The sequence below is a fragment of the Serinus canaria genome, chromosome 7 (assembly GCF_022539315.1).
Source record: "Serinus canaria isolate serCan28SL12 chromosome 7, serCan2020, whole genome shotgun sequence".
NCBI classification, from domain to species: domain Eukaryota; kingdom Metazoa; phylum Chordata; class Aves; order Passeriformes; family Fringillidae; genus Serinus; species Serinus canaria.
This window is the reverse complement of record NC_066321.1, coordinates 15,259,259-15,283,734: the sequence shown is the minus strand read 5'-3', so window position 1 is coordinate 15,283,734 and position 24,476 is coordinate 15,259,259. Positions and strand designations below refer to the sequence as shown.

The 24,476-nt window shown below is 57.4% G+C and overlaps 1 protein-coding gene and 1 non-coding gene across 3 annotated transcripts; both read right to left on the bottom strand.

The window, feature by feature from the left end:
- On the bottom strand, nt 1–22,573 carry WNT10A (Wnt family member 10A). Of its 2 annotated transcripts, none has more exons than XM_018911427.2 (4): nt 22,388–22,573; nt 14,149–14,411; nt 5,878–6,254; nt 1–1,137 (listed from the first exon to the last, which is right to left on the bottom strand). In XM_018911427.2, exons 1-4 carry the CDS (start codon nt 22,399–22,401, stop codon nt 670–672), a joined length of 1,122 nt encoding a protein of 373 aa, XP_018766972.1. In that variant the 5' UTR covers nt 22,402–22,573; the 3' UTR covers nt 1–669. The 2 variants fall into 2 exon arrangements, with proteins under 2 accessions (XP_018766972.1, XP_030097732.1); XM_030241872.2 differs by lacking the exon at nt 22,388–22,573 and adding an exon at nt 17,116–17,391.
- Nucleotides 3,568–3,640, bottom strand: TRNAV-GAC (transfer RNA valine (anticodon GAC)). The gene has a single exon. It is a non-coding gene; the product is annotated as a tRNA-Val (tRNA).
- Nucleotides 22,574–24,476: the final 1,903 nt, after the last annotated feature.

The window sequence follows — 24,476 nt, the reverse complement described above, 5'->3', positions numbered from 1 at the left end:
TGCTGTCTCCAATCCACTTTTATTCACAATCAGAAAATAACTTACCATATAATAACACAGACACACACAGCACAGCCCCGGGCACCCGCCCCTCCGGCCACGAAGCCCAAGCCAGCCCGGAGGTGAGAGATGAGCCCCAGCCCGGGGAGCCGTGCCCCTTCTCCATCCCATGGGGTGCTCCAACTCCATCCTGCTCCGAGCACAACCTCGCATGTGGTTGGAGGAACTTGTGCACAGTGTTAGTGTGTGTCCCCCCCACTTCCCTCCCGCCCTGGACTCCCCATGCCCTGCTGTCCAAGACCCCATCCTGCTCCATACCGCTGGGTGCAGCGGGCAGTCCCCCACCCCCAGGCCCACCCTCCGCCCCCCCGAGTGGTGCTGGTGTCGGCGGTCTGTACAGCATGGCCGTGGGCTCCCCGGGGCCGGGAGCCTTGGTGCTCTCATGTGGGGCTGGGAGGCAGCGAGCAGCCCTGCCCTTCCCTTCCCAGGTGACGACAAAGTGCTGATTTTGGAGGGTGCTGAGCATGTCCTCTCCTGCTCCCTCGGAGCGGAGGGAAGCGGGTATCGCGGCTCCACCTCTCCCCCAGCGCCAATCCCCGTCTCCCTCCCCTGCCGCAGGCAGGCGTGCTTGTCCCTGGCACCCTGGGGCGGGCACCCATCCCTGCCTGGCTACTTGCAGACGCTGACCCACTCGGTGATGCGGCACTCCTCGCAGGCCACGAAGCAGCACCAGTGGAACTTGCAGTTGCAGCGCTCGCTGCGCGTCTGCCGCAGGATGTTGTGCCCGCGGCCGCAGCACAGGCTCTCGCAGTTGTCCATGCCCGGGCTGGTCTTGTTGCACAGGCGCCCTTGAGTGCCCAAAGAGTCCAGGGCCGGTTCTCGCTCGCAGAAGTCGGGTGACTTCTCAAAGTAAACCAGCTCGCTGATGCCAGCCCGGCGGCGATGCCGAGCGTGGCCCGGCTCCAGCTGCCCGGCATTCCGGTTGTGGGGCCGAATGAGGGTGGCCCCGTAGAAGCGGTCCTTGAGCAGGGACCCCACCAGGCGAAACTCAGGCGTCACCTGCCAGCATGTCTTCAGCTGGCAGCTCCCTGAGGTACCGTGGCATTTGCACTTTCTCCTCATGTTGTCCATCACCACCTGGGCAGGGAAGGAAGGACACAGGAGTTAGCAGGAGATGGATGCATTTTGGAGACTGGAGAAGCCACAATGGAGCTCTGTGTGGGCTGGCACTACGGGAACATCAAGGGCTGGCATGAGTAGCCATCAAAGCTCTGGAACTGCAAAGCCAGCAAGGCTGCACCCTGTTGCTGTGCCCAGTGCAACCCATGTCCCACACCCTGTCCCTTCCCGTCCTGGTAATACCAACTGGCTTTTATGTTTCATCAAGGGATTGGCACCTAAAGGAGAGGGTGAGCTTTTTGAGCACAGGGAGGAGCCTGGATCTCACCTCCCACTGCTGCTTGGTTCCAGCAGCACCAACCTGATCCTGGACCCCAGTTAAAAGCCAGCATGGAGCATGGGTTCATCTGTGCAGCCATACAGGGACCTCCCCAGTGCAAGGGTCTCCCACACACCTCACCAGGCAGTAGCACTGCAAGTGGGGCAGGTGGGAGGGAGGTCCCTTCCTTTCCCCTCCCCAAGGCCTTCATCCCATAAAGCCCCAGTTCTTATGAGTCTTAGAGCTGCTCCTAAGACTCCCCAGGGAGTCTTAGGAGCAGCTCTGCATTCAGCTCTTGCCTGCTCTCCTTCAGCCAACCTGGCCACAATTCCGAATTCCAAGCAGGGATCACATCCCTGACTTACAGTTTGTAGAGGCTGCAGTGCACTGCTGCAGTGCAGCCAGTGCTACCCATCCATCCCCTTCAAGGGCCAGGGTGCATGGGCTGGGCTCTGGCTGTGGTTTGGGCCAGCCTGAAAGCAGAGCTCATGCAGGGGTCAGAGGCCAGTGTAGGGTTCCTTGAACTTCCTGGGCAAGGCTGCTGAGCCCCCAGGCTGCATGCTGGGATCCCCTACATCCCCCATCCCTGTAAGGGATACTGCTGTGACCAAGCCAAGAGAAACAGCTCTTGCCCATCAATCTCCAGGGGCACAACATGGCCAAACATCCCCACACATCCTGGAAAGAGACAGTTTATAATGTCCTCTGCTCTGTCCCAACAGGGATTCCCTGCTGGGTTGTGTGCCCCCATATCCATGTTTTCACACAGGCTTCACCGAGTTCCCTTCCCATGCTGACACCCAAACCTTACAAGGAGTTCAGATGGGGCTTGCAGACTATCACAGGCTGATCCCCATACCCAGGGCCCTGCTCCAGGGCTTGTGGGTGATTTCAGGGGACACCTGTCCCTGTGAAAGGTGTCCTACAATGCCAGTTCTGCCCATCTACCTGGCTTCGTGCCTGCCACATATTGCCTATTCCTGCCCCCTCCCTGGGAGGGACGCATGTGACAGGATAGCCTTGTTTAAGTAGGGGTAGGTAGTTTTTATTCCCTGTTTTCTTGTTTTTGAGTAAATCTCCAGGTTGCTAAGCAGTTATGGTAATGAAGGCAGGCCAGGGAAACACGCCTGGAGCTTGGGGCACATGGTGGAGAGGTCTGGGCTGGGCTGGAGTTTGGCTTTCATCCTGCTGAGAGTCCTTCTCCTGCTGGGAAGAGCCTCCACATCACAGGTAATGAGCTACCTGGCCTCTCCACCATGTCCTGGGTGTGACACCAGCTGCTAGCCACTGTTCTTGTCACTATCCTTGGGAACACACTGGCACTGGCACCCTTTCCCACATTCCCTCCCTGCTGGCTTGGCTGGACCAGGAAAAGTCTGCATTCAGGGCTGTGGCTGGCAGGCTCACCATTAGGATAGAGGGGACAGTGGTGTGACTGCTGGACAGGGGTTCATTTGGACAGCTGGTCACAGCAGGGGCTGAAGAAGGTGTCAAGTGTGGCCATCTCCATCCCCCAAGCCGTCACTGCTGAACATCCCAAGCCCCAGCACCACAACACCCATCCACCCCTGACCAGCTGATTGTCTTTCCCTTCTGCACAGGCAGCACAGAGGGGACAGGACCCTGAGAGAGCTGGGAGATGCAAGAAGGGCCCTTTTGAGTCCTGGCCCCATGCTTTTGTCATTGAATTTTCTCCATGCACCCTTACCTGTCCTTTCCCTGTCTCATAGACACCCAAGTTTGACACATGCCTGGACTCGCTGGTGCTTTCTTTCACACATTCCCAGCTCCTCCCAGGCACGCTCATAAGAACTTTATCGTAGGTCTTTGTTGTGAGGGTAATAGGTAGTTCCTGGCTTCCTTTCATCCTCTCTTGCTCTCTGATCTGGTGAGTTAGGAGGACCTGCAAAGTCTCTCTCACACTCCTGCTGCTCCTTGCTGGGGAGCTTGTTCGCTGCCAGGGATGCAGCACACCCACCTCAGTCTTGTGTTGGACCAAGCAATGATTATCCCAGGGCTTCCTATTCCTCAGGAGCAAGGTCACCAGTGCCACTATCAGAGCATGTTGCACATCCCTTGCAGCTGCAATCCCCAGCCTCATAGCTGGGTGTAAAAAGGAAAAATCAGTGTGTTTCTGCCTGGTTTCGAACCAGGGACCTTCCGCGTGTCAGGCGAACGTGATAACCACTACACTACAGAAACCACACCTGATAGCACCTTGGTGCCACCACTCATGGAATTGTCACCTCCTTTCAGCATTGAAGGGTCTGAGCCAGGAGACAGGCTTACCCACAGGTACAGCACCCTCGGGATACACAGGAACCACAGAGAGGATGCTCAGAATCAGTGAGATGCTGGAGAGCTCTGGGTGCTGCAGCTGCTTGGTGTGTGGAGAGGGATGGTGAATGGCAGGTCATGGCATGAGGAGTGAACATCCATATCACTGCTCTGCTAAAGAGGTTCAATACTCAGGACTTGGAGGGGAGGACCACAGAGCTGCTGCAGCCATTCCTTTCCTGGGAAATCTCAGGAGATTGTTCCTTATTACAGCAGGAAAATTGCTCCTAGTAGTAAGTGGGGCTTGGGTGGGTGTGGGACCCACAGCATTGCTGTAAGAGCAGGTGGGGAGTTGGAGAACCCATTTTGAGTGGAAACCCATCCCCAGGACCAGCCCTGGCAATAAGCATGGCACCAACAGACACAGACCAGGCACAGCATCATCTCCTTGTTCCAATGCCTGGCACCCACAGCACCCCACATGGGCTTACACCCTCATCTCAACAAGGTCCCTGAGCTGCCTGTCCAGGCATCGCTTCCCCACCTGCACAGGTACCATTCTCTCTTTTATTCCTTTTGTCTTCTTCTGCCTCTTCTTCTAGCTCCCAGGCTTCCTTCATCAGTCCAGATTGTGTCTCTGAAGCCACCAAGAGCTGACATTGTCTGTCCTCAGGGACAAGTAGACCCCAGGCATTCTCACTGTTACTGGATCCCATGGGAAATGTTTTGTGACATCCTGCCAGAGCAAATATTCCTCTCTCACCTTCCCTTTCTTCTGCAGGCTGTGAGGTTTCCCTTGGGAAATAGGGAACACAGACCACAGGTTTCTGAGCACTGCCAAGAGTCCCAGAGATCTAGGGCATGGAGAGATGTAGGGGAATCAGGATGAGCCCTGTAGCCAGAATGGAACAGGGGTCTTGCCCAGATTGGGCCAGAGCAGTCTGCAGAAGATTCAGCTGCCTACCACTGAGTGAGCTTTCACCACACACAAGCAAACAAAGCCAAACAAATCAAAAGCTTTGGTATTCCCCAGGCATTTATAGCTTGGCCAAACTGGGGTGGCTTCTCCAGGGTGGTAGAGCCCAGCTCCAGCATCAGGCTAAGCCACACATTAAGGGCCTGCTCTGCAGCATCCTCACCTCACAGCTGGCTTCAAACATGCTCAAAGCAAGAGACGCATCCAAATGTTTGAGCCATCCCAAGGAAACATTCCCTGTGGAAATCTGACCTTTAATTATTTATTCCTGCAGCCACTACACATCCCTTGGCACTAGCCTGGCAGCATGTGGCTGGAGTCTTGGGGACATGTGTCCTGTTGGATTCAATGGATGTGATCTCTCAGGCACCTGCTGTGAGTAAAAGCAGGCAGGGAAATGCAGCCATCCTCCCAGCCCCTCCTGCCTGCATGCTTCTTGTCTCCAGTGTCAGGCTGCGTTTAAACCTCAGCTTCCAGACAGAGCGAGCTACTAATTAGTACCTTTAATGAGACCTGACATCATAAGAAGAGGGGGGGAAGGCTGTCCTGCTTGCCTGAACAGGCTCTGGCACACTGCTCGACATGGGGGACAAGGCTGTTGGCTGTCACCTCTGCTCCCAAGGGCATGCTGTGTTTCCCACCTGGTATAGGAGACCACTGCCTAACTCAATCTCATTCACATCTGCCTCATCGGGGCACTGGCTCCTTTTCTGGAGGCAAAGACATGTCTAGGCACTGCAGAATCTGTGCTGTGTCCCCATGATGTCAGCAATTTTTCCTCCCTGTCTTTAGCGTACCCCCACTGCAGCTGTCCAGCACAAGTTCACCCAGTTCCTGAGAGGCAGGAGCCAGAATCATTGCTGTGCCACCCCAGTAGCACTGCTGCAGCATAGACAGGTGACAGTGGCCTGGACAGAGCCCCTTGGCAAGGCCACAGCAGCAATGCTCAGAGGTATTGCTCCCAGCAGGTGTTTGGCCAGCATATCCTTGCAGCCCTGTCCTGCTAAGGACATTACTGCCTTTGTTCTGAGCAAGACTGGGGAGAGGGGGCGCCTTCGGAGCAATCCCAGACTCAGAAATGGTTCCACAGCAGCCAGCACAAGTCCCTCACAGCCTTCCCACACATGTCCTGGGGACCCTGTTGCCACCATCACCTCCCCACAACTGTCACCAGCGCCCCGCTCACCTGCCGGCCCACACGGTTGTTGTGCAGCCGCATCCGGGAGTGGATATCCCTGTAGGTTTCCCGGGAATCGAGGAAATCCTTGGAGAACTTCTCTCCATAGTCCACATCAGGGCTGCAGCCTCCCCATTCCCAGGAGTCCTGGAGGCCAGGGGTCTCTGCTGGCATGTGCTCCATGTGCACACCGTGCACCATGCCCTTGCCGCGGTTCATGGCTTCCAGCTGGAGGCGGTGCAGCTTGCGCCGGAAAGCCTCCTCATCGCCACGGCGCTTCTGGTCGCAGCCGCAGGCCTGCAGCTTCCCGAGGGCGCAGGCGTTGGACACGGCGTGCACCACGCCGGCGGCCGCTATGGCGTAGGCAAAGGCGCTCTCCCGAAAGCCTGCAAGGAAGGACACACTGGGGCTCAGGCTCGGTGGTGCAACCCCCGTGGGGGGCGGCTGGATGAGTTCATTGTCACACTGGGGTGTAGGGATTTGGAGGTTCAGCTTGTGTCTTGCCTTTTCCTGATGCACCAGCTCCCACACAGGCCATGAGTGAATCGCCACTCTCTGCTCTCCAGCCCCATCCCCACCAGGACACACTGCTGCCCCGAGGGCCAGCCCTGCCCTAGCTGGTACCCCAGCTTCCACCACCACCCTGCTCTCACATCACTCCAGGAGATGCCACCACAGCACTGCTCAGGCATCGGCATCATGGGTCTGATGGGAAAGGCAATCCCTCCTCCACTCTCCACTCAGAGTTTCCTACTATACTAAATATAACACTGGCCGAGAGATATTTCTGCTGAAGAACGGGCCACTTCTGCTCACTCACAGGGTGTAGATTAGCCAGCAAAAAGAGCAGGCCGCACTGCCTGTCCAGCCTCATTCATCTGCCCATATCCCTTCCCATCCTGAACCCTGCCAGGTCCCACAAGAAGCTCTAAATGTGATACCAGGTGGGAAAAAAATGAGCATCCCTCATCATTTAAAGCATGCTGTGACCACATTGTGCACTGCCAGAGCCAGCAGCTGGTTGTCATTAAACACTAGGGAGTGAGGACATTCACAAGTGTCATTAACTGGGGTCGGGACAGATGGGGATAGGGACAGGTCTCACAGAAGGGGCTTCATCAGGCTCCATGTGGCTGTGAGCAGGGGGTACCTGAGAATCTCTTGGCTTCACTGAAGCCAGGTGAGGACCCGTCCTCCCTGGGAGTTTCTATTCTATTTGAAATGCAAAGTAATATTTTTGTTTGTGGTTCCCAGGTCAGGCAGGGAGCCTGCAGTGCCCTTTACTTTGGTGCACACTGGCTGGCCCCAGCATGAGGCAAGGATGGAGGGAGTGCCAGACTTTGAGCCGTGGCGTCACATGTGAATAAATAAATAGCTGGAGTTCCCAGCCTCTCTCCCTCTGTTGGACATGAGCAGTTTGGCTTTGATACAGCTAAACAGACAACAGGTTTTGGGGTGTTTTCTTTACCAAATCCACGCCATCAAACAGGGGTCTTGGGTGAGCACCCCAAAGCCCTGCCAACTCCCTGCCTGTGCCACAGAGTCAGGAGCAGAGAGAGTGCAAGCGCTGCTGCTGGCCGTGCTGGGCAGCGCTCCCCATCACGCATGTCTCCTCCGTGGTTCACTGCCGCCCGCTGAGCAAACGCTATGATCTTATTAAAGGAAAATGAAATGCAGCCCGGAAACCTGCATTTAAAGTCGTGCTGCTCTTTTGTGTGTTAATTTGACACTGGTGCATTTAAAAAATTAACGAGGCACTGCTTAAATGCCAGCAGGAGCCTCTCCCAGCTTCCCCTTGGTGTGGGACAAGCTTGCTCTCAGCCTGCCTCTTTCCATGCACAAGTTGAACAACATTTTTCAGCGGGCAGGTAATGGGGCCGCTGGTGCGTACACTGTGCCGTGCAGCCTCCCCAGGGAGAGTGCTGGCAGGCAGTGCCTGCAACACACCCACAGCGCTGCTGGAGCATGAAGGCCCACATCTGGGCAACTTCAGTCCCCAGGAGGGGAGGAGGGAGAACAAGCACAGAAAAGTCACCTGGATTCCCAAATCCTCTGTATGTCAGTTCTCTGATCCCACCATCTGGGCCAGCTTCAGCCCTTATTTGCCAAACCTGGGCACAGCCCAATTCGTCACTGCCACCCTGCTGGGCATCCCTAGCTCCTCGCACAGCCAGCGCCTGGGGACAGGGGCAGCAAACCCTTCACCCCGCACAACACCCTCCTCTCAGCCCTGCCTCTTTCTCACACATTTCTCCAGTCTAAAAAATAATTTCCTGTGTGGCATCTCCTTAAAATCTCTTCTGAGCCCAGACACAAGCTCTACCCCACCCAGTCCGTCTAGCAAGCCTGTGTCCTTACAGGTAAAGAGGTCAGGTTGATTGTGCACCCTCCATGGCTGGGAAACCCGTGGATTAAAGCCCCAGTCCCCCTTCTTCCTCTAGTGCTCTCCCAGTACATGTGAACTGATGGATGATGTATGGGTCTTCTTCTCTGAAGCTGCCATTCCCCAGGCTGTGGGCAGGGGACAGACTGGTCCCCAAGACATGACATCATAGCATTCAGGAAGTCTTGTTCCCATCCCATCGTGGTCCTTTCCCTGCTCAGTATTACTCTGCCTGGCCCCACCATTCTTCCCTGCCTTCTCCCCTTCTTCCCTCACGTGCTCTCATGGGGAGCTGTGAGCAAAGGGGAGGAGGGGTTAGGGCAGCACTGGGATCACAGCAGCCCAGTACAGTTTTGCTAGGAGGTTCAGTTTACATTCCTTGCTCTACCCCAGCTACACCAGAGACAGAGGATTGAAGCAAAGCAACGAGTAACAGAGCTGCAACAACCATCTGCCTCGTGGTCTCAGCAAGGCTGGAAGCTTCCAGGATCCACAGCCGAGAGTGGCGTGTGGTGGCCAGCCCTGAGCCGAGGCTTTCCAGCTATCCCAGCCACCTAAGACCTCAGCAGTGATTTTTGAGTCACCATATCCCTCCAGAGACCACAGAAGAGGTGTAGCTGTGGGAGGTACAAGAAGTATTGCATCCTGCAGGGAAGAAAGAAAGGAGGATACAATCCTGACACCACCACCAGCATCCAGCCTGCTCTGTACCTAAAGACCATGCTGGGCAAGGAGGACAGGTCTGAAATCTCTTCCACAGGTCAAATCCCAAAGCAGCTTTCTTAGGAGGGAAAGTTTTCCCTGTCAAGCTGTGCCTAAGAGATGGGGGGTCATTCAGCAAGACCCCAAGTCCTAACAGCACTGGCTCTGCCATGGACACTGCAGTTCCTCCATTTTTCAAGCAGATGTGCAATGAAGGCCACAGGGCTGGCTCAGGCACAGCTCTGGGCTCTACAGTCTGTAGACCAGGGACAGATGGAGGCACGGCCTTCCTCCCACCGCTCACCATCACATCCAGGCAGCAACTCTTTCCCAGCACTCATCACTGCAATGCCTGGCTGGCACTGAGGGAGCCAGCGGGCCAGCTTCACGTAGGCCCACCCGAGGGTACCCCAGGGATGCCCAGCTGCCCCCTTCCTGGTGATACCTCCCAGGAGTGGGGTGTAGCTGCCAGGAGCTGTGGGCACATTGCCCCAGCCCTGATATAAGGCAGAGGAGAACTTCTGCCGCCATCTCCTGCGAGGCCTGCCGAGTCGGCCAGTCCCGACATGCTGCCTCTCCCCCAGCCCCGCTCCCTCCCCTCCCCTCTCCCTAATTAAACTGCAGGTGAACCTGCCAGGGTCTGGCCCAGCACCAGGCACTAAATGCCTCCCTGCAGATCCCAACTTGCCTCCCTGCACCTCCTTGAGCATGCCAGGGACAGCCCGCAGCCTTTGCTGCTGTCCGCCCACGGCACTGTGAGGGAGCAGGCCTTGCTGCCGTGCAGGCTGCAGGGAGCCGAGCTCGGCCCCACATCGCCAGGAATCCTGCCTGGCCCCAGGGTCTCCCTTCCACCATCAGTGGGGAGAAGGTCCAGGGAATGGGGGAACCCACAGGGATAAAGCCAAGCCTCCACAGTACCCGCATGTGCTCCAGGGCCAGGTGGGCAAAGCCCTTGGTTTGCCTGGGGGTGCACAAAACCCTGCCAGCAGCCCAGCTGCAGGTGCACCAGGCCAGGCGCTGCGGTCTGCGGGCTCCAGAGCTTGGCTGGGGCTCTACAGAGCTGGGTGCCGGGGTCCTGAGCTTGGCAGCATCTCCCTGGATAGCTGAAACAGCACCTGCCTCCCTCAGCACGCAGCAAAGCTTCCCCAAGCTCCATTTCACTGCTGGCTGGGCCCCAGCACCTGGTGTTTCCATCCTTGCAGGGAGTTCCCCACTCCCTGCTGGATGAAATCAAGATCTGGCCATGGCCACGCAGACCCTTTGTCACCAGTGAGCACTTCTAAGATGGGCACAGGGCCTGGAAGCATCACCCATCTCTCCAAAGGCTGCAGGAACCAAGAAATACTGCACTCCAGGGTCATGTTCCCTCCAACCATGAGCCTTTGAAGGCCTTCAAGGACATCCAGCCCCTCCATGGGGCAGTCCTGATGTTTTCAGAGCTCATGTAGATGGGGCTGGGGTTGGGAGGAGCAAAGGGGAATAGTCAGTCCTACAGTACACCTCAGACAGCCCTTGCCCAGCAGCCAGACAGTCCCAGCCCTGACGGCATTGTACCCACCCATGGGTGCACACATACTGGATGAGGACCAAGACTCAGAGACCCACCACCATCTGCAGCTTGCTTTTTGTCAGGCAAGCAGGCACGGGTCACCCAGCCAAGCCATACAGTGCCTGGCAGCCCACAGATGCTGTGGTGGGACAATATACCAAGCCAACAGGCCATCCTCTCCAGTGGGGTGGACACAAACGTGCTGCTCACCTTTGGAGCAGGGGACCTATTTCCACTGCTGGTGTAGATGCAGCCACCTGCCTCAACCTCACTGCTCCATCCCTCTACCTCTCCTGAGGCCAAAAGAGAATGTCTCTGACAGCCAGTCAAGAACATGGAGGGAGAGGGAGGTACAGCAGAGAAGGATGGGACCAGGCATGGCACTGGAGAGTCCTGGCAGAAGTGACAGTGCTAGAGAATGTGCAGGAAGGTGGTGAGCACAGGCAGCCAGCTGGGGAGCCAGGGAAGACTGGCAGAGGATTTGCAATAGCACTGCTGAGCCTGGCTTAACAAGGAGAGGACATGGGCCAAGGAGGATGGGGGGGTGCAGATGGCACTGGAGACTCAACAGAGGTTACAAAGGACATCTCATACCCCAAGGAAGCAGCATCAAAAGACCAGACCACAGACCATGGTGGTGTCTCAAAAGAACCTAGGGGCTCTGTGAGAGCAGGGATGGTAAACTCCTAAGCACCTTCCTTGCCCTCCACTAACCTGCTGTGTGCCTCACAGCCACTGTTTCCCATGCCTCACGGATGGCAGCATCTCCCAGGTCTGTGCTCTGCCCAGGATGCTGGCAGCATCCCTGTCTCCAGCTATGCTGCTCTGAGGCCACCCCAGACTCCCAGCCCTGCCCGATTTGAAGCCTCTCCTTCCTATCTCCCCAGAGCTTGTACTCAAACTTCTGGGATCAGCTCAGCAGGATGAGGAGCTGGGCACCCATCTGCCATTGTCCTCTTCTCTGTCCCCAGGAGACGAGGTCCCTGGCAGCACTGAGTGCCTGGATACTGGGCACTGTGGGATGGGCACCATGGGACAGCTGGAACAGTGTAGCATCCTGTCTGGCTCATGCCCACACTGGAGAAGATGTGAGAGATGCAGGAGGACAGGACAGAGTTGGGGAGCGAAGCCAAGTGGGGAGAGTAGGAGGGAGAAGCCAGCTACAAATAATTTAAGGTGAGATTCACGCACGGCTGAGCTGATGGCAGAAGAAGTGGGAAAAGGAATGAAAGATTAAAGGGGTCTGTCACTTCGGGTTAGAAACAATGATCCTACAAGCACGTTGCCTTCCCAGGCACAGCAAGGATGGGGCAGGGCGCAGAGCAGAGCCTTGCTCCCTGGAGGTCAGATGCATTAAAGTCTGCACCATGGAGCCTGCACCCCTCACTTCTACCACTCACTTCTACTCCAGCATTGGGCTCCTGAGATGCATCCCCTCTCTGATGACTGTGCCTGTAACAGATGGAAGGCAAGGCTCACAGCTGCAGCACTGCTACTGAGGGACATGAGTGGGTTCAAACTGGGCCAGGACTCTGGTATCAAGGCTTGCTCCATGCCAGAACGGCTCCAAACAAATACATGAGATAGTTTGGGTACTTGGGGCTCATCCTGCAACCTCTGCTGCCAAAATAGGAGTGCCATGAGATGCCTGCCTGCTCTGATGTTCCAGCCCTGGAACATCAGAGCAGGCAGGCATCCTGGCCTCCATCCTGCCCTGCTCCTGGATGCTGTATCTCCATTCCAGAGAATGAGATCCCACCAATGCTGAGAGCCTGGGCTGAGCCATGTCCAACAGCTCAAGACAGGGGCAGGAGTCCAGGGTCTGTGGGAGACCCCACATCCATCGGTCACAGCCCTGACAGCAGGAAGGGCTGCAGGAGCATCTGAGACACAAGTGAGGTGCAAGGCACTGGGGCCACCAGCAGACAAGGTGAGCTGAGGGAGGGATGCAGGTCACTGCTCTCTGCTGCTGGTGCTTCTCTCCCAGCCTGGTGGTACTGGGAGCAAGGAAGCTTGTCTGGGTGTGTGAGCAACTTAAGCCAGCAAGTCAGTGTCTCCTGCCGCCTGAGGAGACTAGAAGTGAACCACATTCCTCAGAGGACCTGGAAATACCTCGATGCTTATCAGGGCTGACAGTCCCCACCCTTCCTGCCAGGCCCTAACCTGGGCACTGCTCACAGAGGGAAGAGACGCTGTCCTTCTCCAGGCACTGAGGTCCTGGGAGGTACCAGAGCTGCTCCATGGCAGGACCACAGCCCTGATGCCACACATGCTCCAGGGTAGCATCCAGTGAGGCTGTCCAGGCTGCCCTAGATATCTTCGACACCAAAATGCTTCTGTGGTCCCCTCTCCAGCCTTCTCCCTACTTGCTACAGCTGCCTGTGGGCTCCTGCCACCAGATCCCCTCAATGACATGTAAGCCTCAAGCTGCCAACCTCTCCTCATTGAGACTCTCCTCATAGTCCCAAGGAAAGAAGATGTAGGATGTGGAAGGATGTTTGAAGAAGAGTGGATGGTTGCAACTCTCTGCTGGGCATCAGTCTGAGAGGCTCAAAAAGAGGGTATGTGAGTAGTTTCTTAGGTAGTTTTCACCTTTCTTGGGAGCTGAAGGAGTGGCCTGTGTGCTGGGCACCTGGTCTGCCCTCAGCACCCTGACTGCTGGCCACTGGCACCACATTGTCCTTCCTGTGGCGATGGGCACTTAGAAATATGCTGAGGCACAGGTTTCAAGAAAGGATACTCAGGTGAAAATATACATTCAAGTCCTCTAGAAGATCCCATCAAGTGACAACCCTAATCTGCACCATGCAGGCCAGCCTCTCTGCACCCCAGAGTCTGCTCCTGAGGAAGAGAGTATCAGCCACGGAGGCACTGATACAGGCAGGGCCAGACATGACTGCGAGGGAGATGAGATCCTGGCACCAGGATCCTTGGCAGAATGTGGAGAGCTACGAGAGTTCTCTCAGCAGCACAGCCAGGGGCTCTGTGGGCAGGTGAGCTCCCAGGATAGCCTGTATCCCTGTCCCCTCTGCCATCATGCTTTAGGGTCCCACAAAACAGGTTGACCCCTTAGCCCTCTGTACTGGGCAGAGCACCAGGATGACAGGCTCACAGAGCTACGTCCCACTAGTTAGGGGCATTTCAGCTCATCACAACACAGTAAAACACCATTCCCAGAGCAGGACTGAGCCAAGATGTTCAACTGTATCCACCAAAGCAAATCCCAGAGCATCGCATCCACCTTCAGACCCATCAGCTAAGCTGCACACCCATGGCACTGCTCCAAACACCAGCCTACACCACACTGGGAGAAGATGTTCCTAAGGCTCTTTCCAGGCCCTCTGCCAGAAAGCAGGAGGGCCTGGAAAGAGCCTTAGGAACAGCTGGAGTTGGTCAGGGAGGAGCAGCTCAGGACAAGGGCCAGTGCAGGTGCAAAGGTGCATGGAGCAGCTTTTCCATAGTACAGTGCTCCTTTGTCTGGCAGACCATAACATTTGTCTGCCTTCATCCATGGAGGTGCTGAAGAGCTCACCTCATCATTCCCTGGGCCAGGGAAGAGCTGTGCAGGGGCCCAGGGGGAGCCTATGAGGGCTCCACAGAGCAGATGCTGGATAGAGGGACAGTAGGGGAACCATCCAACCCTTACCTCTGCTGAAGATGATGCTCTCATATGGAATCTTGTTCTTGGTCTCAAGGCTGGAGCAATTCCAGCGCTGGTCCCGGAACTGGTGCTGGCACTCATGGATGGCAATCTGGATACCCTGGATGGCTGAGGCGGTGACGTCAGGGTGGCGCACACACACCTCTAGCTGCCGCCGTGTCAGCCCCGGCAGGGTCAGGCACACTGTGTTGGCATTCAGCACTGGCTCTGATGGCAGCTTCAGGCCCAGTATCTCATTAGAGCAGGAGCTGGGAGGGAAAGGACACCCTTGAGCTCAGAGCAAGCAATGTGTCAACCCCTTGGTTTTCCATTTGGGGAAGGGAAAAAGTCTGTGGGGGACACCCATGGGAAAGGGAGATGCTCCTCAATCCATACAGTGCCTGCTGCCTATAGGGAAGGCTGGAAAAACTCAACTCAGCTTATCCAGGCAAAGAAAACCAGCAGCACTGAGGCCGCAATCGCTTCCAACAACCTAAGTCCAGTACAGACACCCTGGCAGCCCTTGCCCAGCAGCAGTTAAATCTGGCCATCCTGCCCCTGGAGCCCAGCATCTCCCAGACTTGCTCTCTCTGTGTGCTCCACCAGGGATCTCCCACACTGGCCATGCACTGCAGACTCTCCACACACAATGCCCCAACTCGCCTTCCACAGAAAGCATGGGCTTCCACAGAAAGCATGGGCTTCCCCCTGAGAGAATTGAGAGACCCTGGAACAGGAGGACCATTCCAACCAGTGTTGCTGGCTGATCCCCTCCCTGCATCTCCTGTATCCCCCCAACACTGCTGGTCCTTTCAGGGGAGGTAAAGATCAGCGTTTTCTTTCCAGCTCAGTTGTGAACTGTGAAGCCAAGCACTGTGCTAACTCTCCTCAAGCTCCCAGCAGCAATCCCAAGTCCACTGTCACATCCTAGCCCCACTGAACCAGATATACCCATGGCCACAGAAGCACATGGATGGGTGCAAGGAGAGGCACATGGTCCATGGCAGGGGTACAGTTACTTACACAAACAGAGATGTGACCTGGGAAAATGGGGAAGTGTGGAGTGTGTAGAGATGGGATGTGGGATGTGGGACATGGGGAGACAAAGCATGTCCAGAAAGAGATGCCTGGAGCTTATACAGAGGTACACATGACAGACAAATCTGGAGAAGGAGACAGTAGGAAGTGTTTGTCCAACTCCAGAGAATGGCTTGAAGGACTCTGGGATAAACAGTGCCCAAGTGGAAGACCCACAAAGCAAGGAGCAGACAGTGGGGTGCCGAGCAGTATCCAGCATCTTGCAGCATGGTCCACTAGGAGCTCAGCACCACCCCACTGCTTGTTCAGGACAGCTTGGTCCCTGCTAGGAGCTTTTCTCAGGAAAGTCTCTCCCTGCTCCCTGGGACAGGCAAGAGCTGGGTCCTTGGGAGAAGCAAGGAGCTCAAAACCCTTTGAACTTTGATTACAGAAACAAGACTTGGAGGAGGATGCTGGAGGAAGGACTGCAGCTGCCAGGTCTTGGGGAGAAGGATTATTCCTCCTCTGTTCCCTTGAACCCTGCAAGCCTGGTGCAGGTATATGGACAGAAGCAGCTGTCAGGGTAAGAGGTCCCCAGCTCAGCGTTCACCCAGCTCTGGAGGGAGGGTTCAGCCCCAGTGCCTCTGCTGAATTACAGCTTGCTCAAGGCAGAGGGAGAGCTGTCAGAATCAGGCTGATGCTTTCTCCAGCTTCCCAAGGGTGTTTATACCCTTCCCACCACTTTCATGGGTAGTATATGAATATGCCCCAGTACAAATCCACAGTGACTCCAATAGAGAGAGTTGAGGTGGAGTGGAGAAGAGAGACAAAGCCCCTACACAGGAGAGGAAATCTTCTTCCCAGCTTCCTGCACTCATTCCCACTGTCAAGCAAGCCCCAGCTGACAAAAGATGCAGAGCAGGACAGCCACCACCATCTCCAACCCCAGGTGCTCCTGCCCGAACACTGCAATGACTTAGTTCCCTTCGTGTCCTGAGCCTGACACAGCGCCTGCCATCTTTTCCCAGGGCATTCCGGGATGGGGGCGATGCTACGGTCTTTCTCCCGATTGCACTGCAGGGAAACTGAGGCAGGGGCTCCGGAGAGAAGAGTGAAGGTCCTTCTGCCTCTCGCTCCAGCCAGGGCTCAGGAGGGCCAGGGACCAGCAAGAAGCTGTCACTGTCACACTTCTTAGGAGGATACAGCACTCCCCCCAGCTCTCTTCCCCCTTTAAATCTGGATTTAAACTTGATTTCACGGTGACAGGCCCCCAGGTCACAGGCTGCAGCGGCTGCTGCTTTAATTAATACAAGTCCCAACGTTAACAAATTATATTTAAAGGGGCTGGAGAGAGGGGGAAGGGCGGGGGACTCCCCCCGACTCGTACCAGCACCAGGATTAACCCCCGGCTGCCTGCAGTGCACAAGTTTGGGAGCGGGCAGAGGGAAGGTGAAGATGGACAGGGACGGTGAATTTGGGGGTTCGCTTTCTGGAATGCAGGTGGCCCCCTCTTACCCCTCTAGCATTTAGGACAGGCGGAGCCAGGGAGAGGACGCAGGGGGATCCAGTAAGCACCGACCCCCATGACAGTGACATCCCAGCCGGCATTCCCCCGTCCTCCGCGGGCGAGCGGGGAAACTGAGGCAGTCGGGGCGGGCGCTGGAGCGCCTCTGGCCGGGGAGGAAGGGGGACAGCCTCCTGGAGCAGTAGAAGCTGCGCATCCCACCGGCGTTCCGTCGGGACGAGGGAAGGCGGAGGGGGGCAGCAGCCCTGACAGCCCCTTGAACGGGGGGGCCGCAAGCGTGCGGAGCCGGGCTGGGGCGGTGGAACCCCCCCAGGAGCCCCCTGGGCAGACCGCCCCCGGTGCGGGGCTGGGCGCGGCGGCTTCCCGGCGCCCTCCCCGTGGGGCCGGGGCTCTCAGCGGCGGGGCTGGGGATGGAGGGGTGCAGCTCCTACCTGGGTACCCAGAGGCTGAGCAGCAGCGAGCAGAGTCCGTGGGCCAGGGCCGGGCGCATCTTCGCTGGGGCAGCGGCTGTGCGGGCTGCGGGCGGGCGGGCGCCTTTGGGGCAGGGGCGGCGGGGCTCGGCGCTGCTCTCTGCCCGCTTTGTTTGTTGTGGGTTGTTTGCTTGTTTGTGTTTTCCCCTCTCCTCCCTCTCACTGGCTCCCTGCGCGCCGGGGCTCGGCTCGCCGGGGCGGCTCTGCCATCCTCCCGGGATGCGCCCCCCGCCTCCCGCCGCCCCGGCGCCCTCCGAGCCCGGCGAGGGCTGCGCGCCCCCCGCCCTGCCCGCCGCCGCCCCGCCGCGCACAGCCCCCCGGCTCAGCCGCCCATGGCGGGACGTGCCGGGGGGCCGGGGGGGCCCTCGGCCCGCGGGGTGCGCTCCCCCGCCGCTCCCCAGGGCGCCCTGGGGCTCCGGGGCCGCGGCGGGCGTGGGCAGGGCTCGCCGGTCGAGCGGCTCCGAGGCTCCCGCGGGGCCCGCAGGCACATGGGGAGCCGCGGCCCCCCTTCCGCCCCCCGCCGCCGGTGTCGCCGGGCCTCCGGCGGAGCGAGCAGGGTCGCGGCCGGAGCGTCCCGGGAGCGCTGGGCGCGGAGCGGCGGCGGCAGCGGCTCTGCCTGGGATCGCGCTGCGCCGAGCATTACTCAGCGCCCGGAGCCCGAGTCCCGACACGTCCAGACAGGAGCCCGCGGGGGAAGGACGGGGCAGAGGGTGGCAGCGGGGCGGGGAGCCGGCGTGTCGCACGCAGCCTACCGGAGAGGGAGCGGGCGGCGGGGGGGGCGAGAGGGCACGGGCGGCAGGAAAGTGGGCGCGGGGCTGGGGGAAAAGCGGCGTGGGGTGGGCACAACGTGGGTGAGTGGGCACGGTGTGTGAGGTAAGCGTGCACAGCGCGGAGAAGTGCGTGTGGTGGGAATGCTCAGCGCGGAGGAGTGTGCGCAGGGTGCAGGGTAAGTGTTCGTGGTGTGGGGTGAGCATGTGCGGCGTGGATCTGGAGCACGGGAAGAACTGAGTGTACGTGGCCCGTGGGCTTGTGTGCACTGTGTGGGGGACTGTGCGTGGGGTGGCAGGTGAGCGTGCATGCTGTGGGACCATATTCGTGGGGACTTGGGGGACTGAACGCTGCTGGGAGGAGTGTGCTCAAGGCATGGGAGAAAGGTGCTGTGGGCGTGGGGTTTGGTGGTGTGCACAAAGAAGCAGAGTGCACAGAGTATGGGTGAATGTGCATGGCGTGGGGTAAGCATACACTAGGTGTGGAGTAAATGTGCTCAGCGTGAGAGTGTACCAAGTGTGGGTGAGGACACAGGGTGTCGGGTGATCATGCATGGCTTGGTTGAGTGTGTGTGAGACAAGGGAGAGTGTGCATGCATGAGCAGGGGGACCCTTGTACCCGAGCACGGTGAGAAAGCAGTGTACAGGTGAGTGTGCATGGCATGGCATGGCTGCATGAGGTGTGATGTGGGTACAGTGTGGAGTGAGTGCATCAGGCATGGGGGTGTGTGAGGGCACTGGGTATGGCATTAGTGTGCATGGCATGGGGGAGTGTGCATGGAGTACAGAGAAAGTGTGAGTGGTGAGCATGAGCATGTGTAGAGTGTTGAGAACTGTTCGGAATCCCAATGCCTGTGTGCACGGGGTGTGGGGTGAATGTGCATGGGGTGTAAAGCGAGTCTGTGCAATGTGGTCAAGTGGGACAGCGTGGATTGAATGTGATTGAGGCATAGGTGAATAGGCAGGGTATGAGGGCATGGGTAAGTGTTAATGGGGATGGAGAGAGTACAGTGTGTGGGGTGTGTGGGGAGTGACTGTACAGCAGACAGGAAATACATGGGGCATGGAGTGAGTGAACACGGGGAGAGGGCTATGCATAGCATGGGGGAGGAGCAGGGGCAAGTGTCCCTGTGATGTGGGGTGTGCAGGAGATGCTGGAGGTTCACAGAGGTATCAGGGTGTGCACAGGGGGACTGGGGATGCTGGCACAAGCTGTGGTTGTGCAGGAAGGAATTCCTGATGGTGTGAGGCATGTGGGTGCCTATCAGTGTGCACAGGAGTGTGAGCATGAGTGGCACATGCTGGGGTGTGACTCTGTGTGTGTGGGCATGGAGAATGGCCATGTACATCCCATGTGCCAGCCCCCTCTTGGATTTCCCCAGCCCAGTGCCAGGAGAGCAGTGCTGCAGGGCCCGTGCCTGTGGAGAAGTTGTGGATGTGGTTCTCCCTTCCCTCAACAGGGCCACCAAACACTCCCAGCCTCAGCCCACGAGCTCTCCCAGGTTGGACACCCAATTTTTGCTCAGCTCCTTGGCACCATCAGTTTAATTCTTGGGCACCCCTAACCTTCATGGCGTCCCCGTGGGCAGGGTATTTTTCATCTGGGAACTGTGCAGTAGCCTTGCAGGTTATCCCTGTGTCTCCCTGCTGCTTCCCTGGGGACAGGAGGGTGGACCTAGAAAAGCCCAGGCTCACTGGGCTCACAGCAAATGCGATCTGCCCCAATGCAGCCTCTCCCCAATCACGGTGATGCTTGGTGTCCCCTTAGTTTAGGTGCTTATTCTGGGGCTAGGGGCGTCAACTTGGGTGCTGGGGATGGGGATGCAGGCAGTAGCCTTGCAGGCCCCCACTATCCCCAGCCACTACATCCCACCCCAGGCTGGTGTTTGGGCCATAAGCAGCTGCCTGGCAGGTGGCAAACCACTCTCCACCAGGCAGGCCCTGTGTATCTCCCCATCAGCACAACAGCACTGACAGGGGCTACCTTCTCTGCTCATGTAATGGTTCCTGTTTGCACCAGAGAGGAAAATGCACTTCCTTTGGGACATGACTTGCAATCTGGGAGTGAGCCCTGAGCCTATGCTGGTTCCCTGGGTGCAATGGTGTGGCATCACCGTTGAGGTTTCTTCAGCAGTCCAGAAATTGCTGTCTGTTTTCCTGTCCCCAGCTCTGCTCCTGAGTGGGCTTAGCCTGTGTGCAGGTATGGACACTGGTACAGAGCCAGCATCTACCCTCCAACTTCCTTGCCCACACAGTTTAGCAAGAGGTGAGGGTGCAGAACCTTCTATCCCTCTGGCAAGGACCTGAGAATACAGAGAAGTTCTTGGCACAGCATCACCCAGCACTCATCACTTCCTTCATAGTTGCTGCCCTCCTAGATCCCCCAGCACCCAGCAGGAGATGTGCAGTGTCCCACAGAATTTTGGGAATGGTGTCAGGACGCCCTTTAGTCACCCGCCACCAAAGGAGGCAGAGGTGCAGACTGGTGATGAGAGGTTTGGTGTCAGGGTTTGGCAGAACACACCACCAGACTTGTGGATGACACACAATGGTCCCTAGCATAGAAGCCATTGCTCCCACCCTCTGCACTTCTTCTCACACAGGACCTGGCTCCTGTCTTGAGTTTCCCCTTTACATCCTGCAACAGGCTGGGAGCCCCTACTTAGCAGGCAGAGATAGGGCAGAGGAACAGCCTCCAGTTTCAGGCAGCTTCCTGGCTCAGGTGTCCTCAGCAGGTCCTCAGGACCCCTTTCTTTCTCAGGCCACTCCAGGGATTACACCCAGGCGTGTGCTGTGCTCAGCCTGGACCCACCAGAGATCCCCTGGTGAAGATGGGACACCTTCCCACCAGAAGCTCCTTCCTTCTGGGAAGGGACCCTTACTTCCAGGCTTCAGGAGCACAGATGCTTGTATGTTTGTTAAGATTCTGTGCACTAAACAAATGCCAAGGCAAATCAGAGGAGAAGCACTTTCATCCTTTCACAATCACTTCCAAGAGCAGGTGTCTCACCTGCAAGCTCCTGCTGACTTGGGGAGGAGAGCAGCCGCTGTGTCCCAGTGCTCACAGCGGGGGCAGGCGGGGGGGACCTGTTTCCTCATGTCCCAGCAATGTCCTGAGGCTCAAGAGGAGCCAGGTGAGCCTTTTGGTCCACCCTTTCCTCTGCATCACACCAGCAAAGCCCTTAAGCACAAGACTAAGCACCTGTTGTGGCCCGGGGAACTGGGGGGCTAAGGACAGGACCTGGCCCTGCTGAACAGGGATGGGTGTAGGCAGGCATGAGAGGCTGGTGGAGGGTGCTTTGGTCCAGATGGGACCATCAAAGCTCAGGGCAAAAAGCTGAGCTTTCTGAGAGCACTGCATCTGTTCTTGTCATTATTATAGGCCCCCAGTTGGGAACACAGCATCAGTGGGTCATGGGACCTGTCACCTCCAAGCTTCTGTCCCATCTCCAGCACTGTTCAACAGCCCCACCCTCTGCAGAGACCAGGAAGGGATATGGGATGTTGTCAGAGCTGGAATGAAGGTCGTTGCTCCCCAGAGCCAGTGTACAAAAGGTGATGAGGAAGTACCTGGTGCAGTGCACTTTGGGAATACCCATTGGAGCTCCCCTGCCCAGGCCAAAGCACTCAAGCAGGTCCCTTTTTTCTGCAGACTACATGATGCCCCAGGATGTGCTTTGTGCAGGGGACTGGGCAAGCATTCTTCCTCTACCTCTTCCTCTCCATCCTCCCTTTCCTCCATCCTTCTCTCTCTCCGTCATTCCAACCCTCTTGCCATCCCTCCATCTCTTACACTGCACATCTTCCTGCCCAGCCCTCAGGCTGCCTGTCCTTTGCCTGCTTTGTTTCCCTTCCCTTGTGCAGGAGCAGGTCCACAGGCTCCACACCCCTGGGAGAATGGAGCTGGCTCTCCTGTTGTCATCTCCATCTGAGCTCCTTTCCAGCACCTCAGCACTCAGCCCATAACTTGCTGGCTCTGTTCCCCCCTTTCCTCCTCCAGCCCCTTCTGCCTTGTGATAATCAACTTCCAAGGCCTATGTCCTGGACAGTCATGCAGCTTCTCTGAGGTTCTGTGATGTCCAGGAATGACCCACTAGAAATCCATGGCAGGAAAATGCAGGGGTTGAGACCTCTGTGCATATCATACTGCTCCTACTTGTTCTTACAGACTGGCTGCGCACCCACAGATTGACCAGAAAGGAGCACAGGGAGAGAACAGCCTGCTCTGGACAAGCACAGTCCTGACATTGCTGCAGCCTTGGAGGGGCTGACGGCCTCTGGGACCACCAGAGCCAGCCAGTCTGTGTGTGCAGGTGTGGGAAGATGAGGAAGCTCTGATGACACAGAGTGGGCCTGAAGCTGTGCAGGGGGAAGCTCTGGGGAATCTTAAAGTGAAGGGAAGCTTGGACGAGGAGAAGAAGGAGGAAAGGGAGGTCTGCTGGGAGCCCATGCAGCCATCCACTTACCCAGCTTTTGACATCCTGAAGCACAGCTCTCCTCACTCCCCTACCCGGCAGCACCCATGGGACTGGAGCGACAGCTACATGAGTCAGGGCTGGGTGTGGGGTCAGGGTGACCCTGCCTTTTGTGGCAGCATTAGTCACCATGCCAAACTTCCCCAGCCCAGCAGCACTGGAGCCCCCAGCATCACTGCCTTCTTGCTGGCTCATACCCCACAGCCTGCCTGAGTTTGCTTGATGTGACTCAGGACCGAGCATGGCCACTGGTCTGGCCCGGCCAGTCCTGCCAGCTGCCCAGGGCTGGGGTGCGGGCAGGGCCTGGGGCACTGGGGCAGTGCCAGCACCAGCACTCAGCCACGCTGCCTCTTGTCAGGCTGGAAAGGCAAGGCCTAGCTCCCTCTGGCCATCCCTGGAGCATCCCTGCAGCGAGGCAGACCTTGCCTCTTCATCTTCCCCCCAGCGCCTGGCAGAGGGTGCCTCGATCACAGCAGGGTGCAAGGATGGGGTTGAAGCCTGCTGTGGACACCGTCCAATGGGGCTGGAGCAAGCCCCCATGCATCCTGCCTACCACACACCTGCCTCCCACACCTCCTTCCTCCCCAACAGGGACTGGTCTGATGTGGGGGGGCACCCCGTGGCAGAGCTGGTATGACCACAATGGGGGATCCCAACCTTTGCATTGCCTTGGGATCAGACCCAAAAGGGCCAGACTGCTGGCTGAGGCATTAGGGAGGTGGCTGGATAGGACTGCCCAAGCCCATCTGTGCAGGGCTGCTCCAGGTACCTCCTGTGGGGAGGGGTGCAGAGCCACATGGTGGGAGGTGCTGGTCCCATGTGGAGTGATCAGGGCATGAAGCCGCCTCAGCAATCATTTTTCCTGCAGCTCTGCCTTCCAGGGGTATGCATAGGCATATCTCCCTCCCTAAGGATGGAGGATGTCTGCTGCCTTTGTTACAGGGTAAGTAATAAGGCCATAGAGTGGAGGATGCTTGGATAAGGTGAGATGTTGGCAGTCAAAAACAGAACCCAGAAGTGAGGGAGCTTCTGCTCTGCCTTTCTTCTGGGGTGGGGGAGCTAAGGAGTGCCCTGGTGTCAGGCAGCTCCCTGAGACCCTCCAGAGCCCGTTGCCCTTACAAACACTGCTTAGTGTGTGCCAGGTCAGCACAGCCAGTCCCACGATGCTGGAGTTGTGTGGACAGAGCAGGGCCCAGACACCAGCATCGGAGAGGGTCTGACAGGAAAAAAAAGGATACAGACCCCTCATGTTCATAGGCAGTGTCTCCAAAGAGCATGTCTGGGGCCCTTGTGCAGCCCATCTCCTGTCCCTCGAGAGACCACACCCCCTCTCTGCACTCTGCTTTAGGTCCCAAAATATTCCCTTGCTTGACTGCTGGGAGATGCTGCAGCAGAGGTGGCCTGGACACCCCCCAGTAGCCAGGTGCCCCACTCCAGAGGCAGCCACTGCACACACTGGCCAGAAACAGGGCAGAGCCAGGAGGAGGTGGGCTGGCTCAGCAGAACCCCCATGATGGGAAGGAATGAGCCAGGCCCTCCTGGGCAAGTTGGGGTTGATGTGTTCTCATGGCTGCCCGGGTGACATCTGTCCCCGGAAATGGAGTGAGGACAGAGCAGGACAGTTACAGGCAGCTCCCTGGAGGGAGCAGCAGAGCCTGGAGAAGGAGAGTTAGAGGCCTCCCGGGAGAGCAAGGCTGGGCAGGCAGGAGCCCTGGCCAGGACCCAGCTCGGCCGCTGGCCAGGCAGCCCCTGCTCAGCCACAAGCAGTGGGCAGGCAGCACAACCACAGGAAAAGGGTTTGACACAGTTTTTGAGTGCCACTGTCCAAGCCTGACCACTCAGCTTGGCTGAGCTGGTATCCAGATTTCCTGGCCTCCCCCTCTTAGAACTTATTTGCATTACTGCAAATTTTCCTGAAATGCTTCTTTCTGGGGGCAAAAATATTCTATTTTTGGTCTTAGTCTGGAGAGATTTTCCTTTTCAAATTTGATTGAAATAATCTGTTCAGCTGTTTTCAGCTTGGGAAATTGAAGGGAAAACTGCAATCTTCCCATTTGGAAAAAAAAAAAAAAAGTAAAAA

Excerpts from the sequence above, each read along its gene's own strand:
- WNT10A (XM_030241872.2), bottom strand. The coding sequence starts at position 17,174 with ATGCGCCCGGCCCTGGCCCACGGACTCTGCTCGCTGCTGCTCAGCCTC. Across the intron at positions 6,255-14,148 it reads GAGCATCATCTTCAGCAGAG|GCTTTCGGGAGAGCGCCTTT; the intron begins GTAAGGGTTGGA and ends CCTTCCTTGCAG. Across the intron at positions 1,138-5,877 it reads ACAACCGTGTGGGCCGGCAG|GTGGTGATGGACAACATGAG; the intron begins GTGAGCGGGGCG and ends TTCCCTGCCCAG.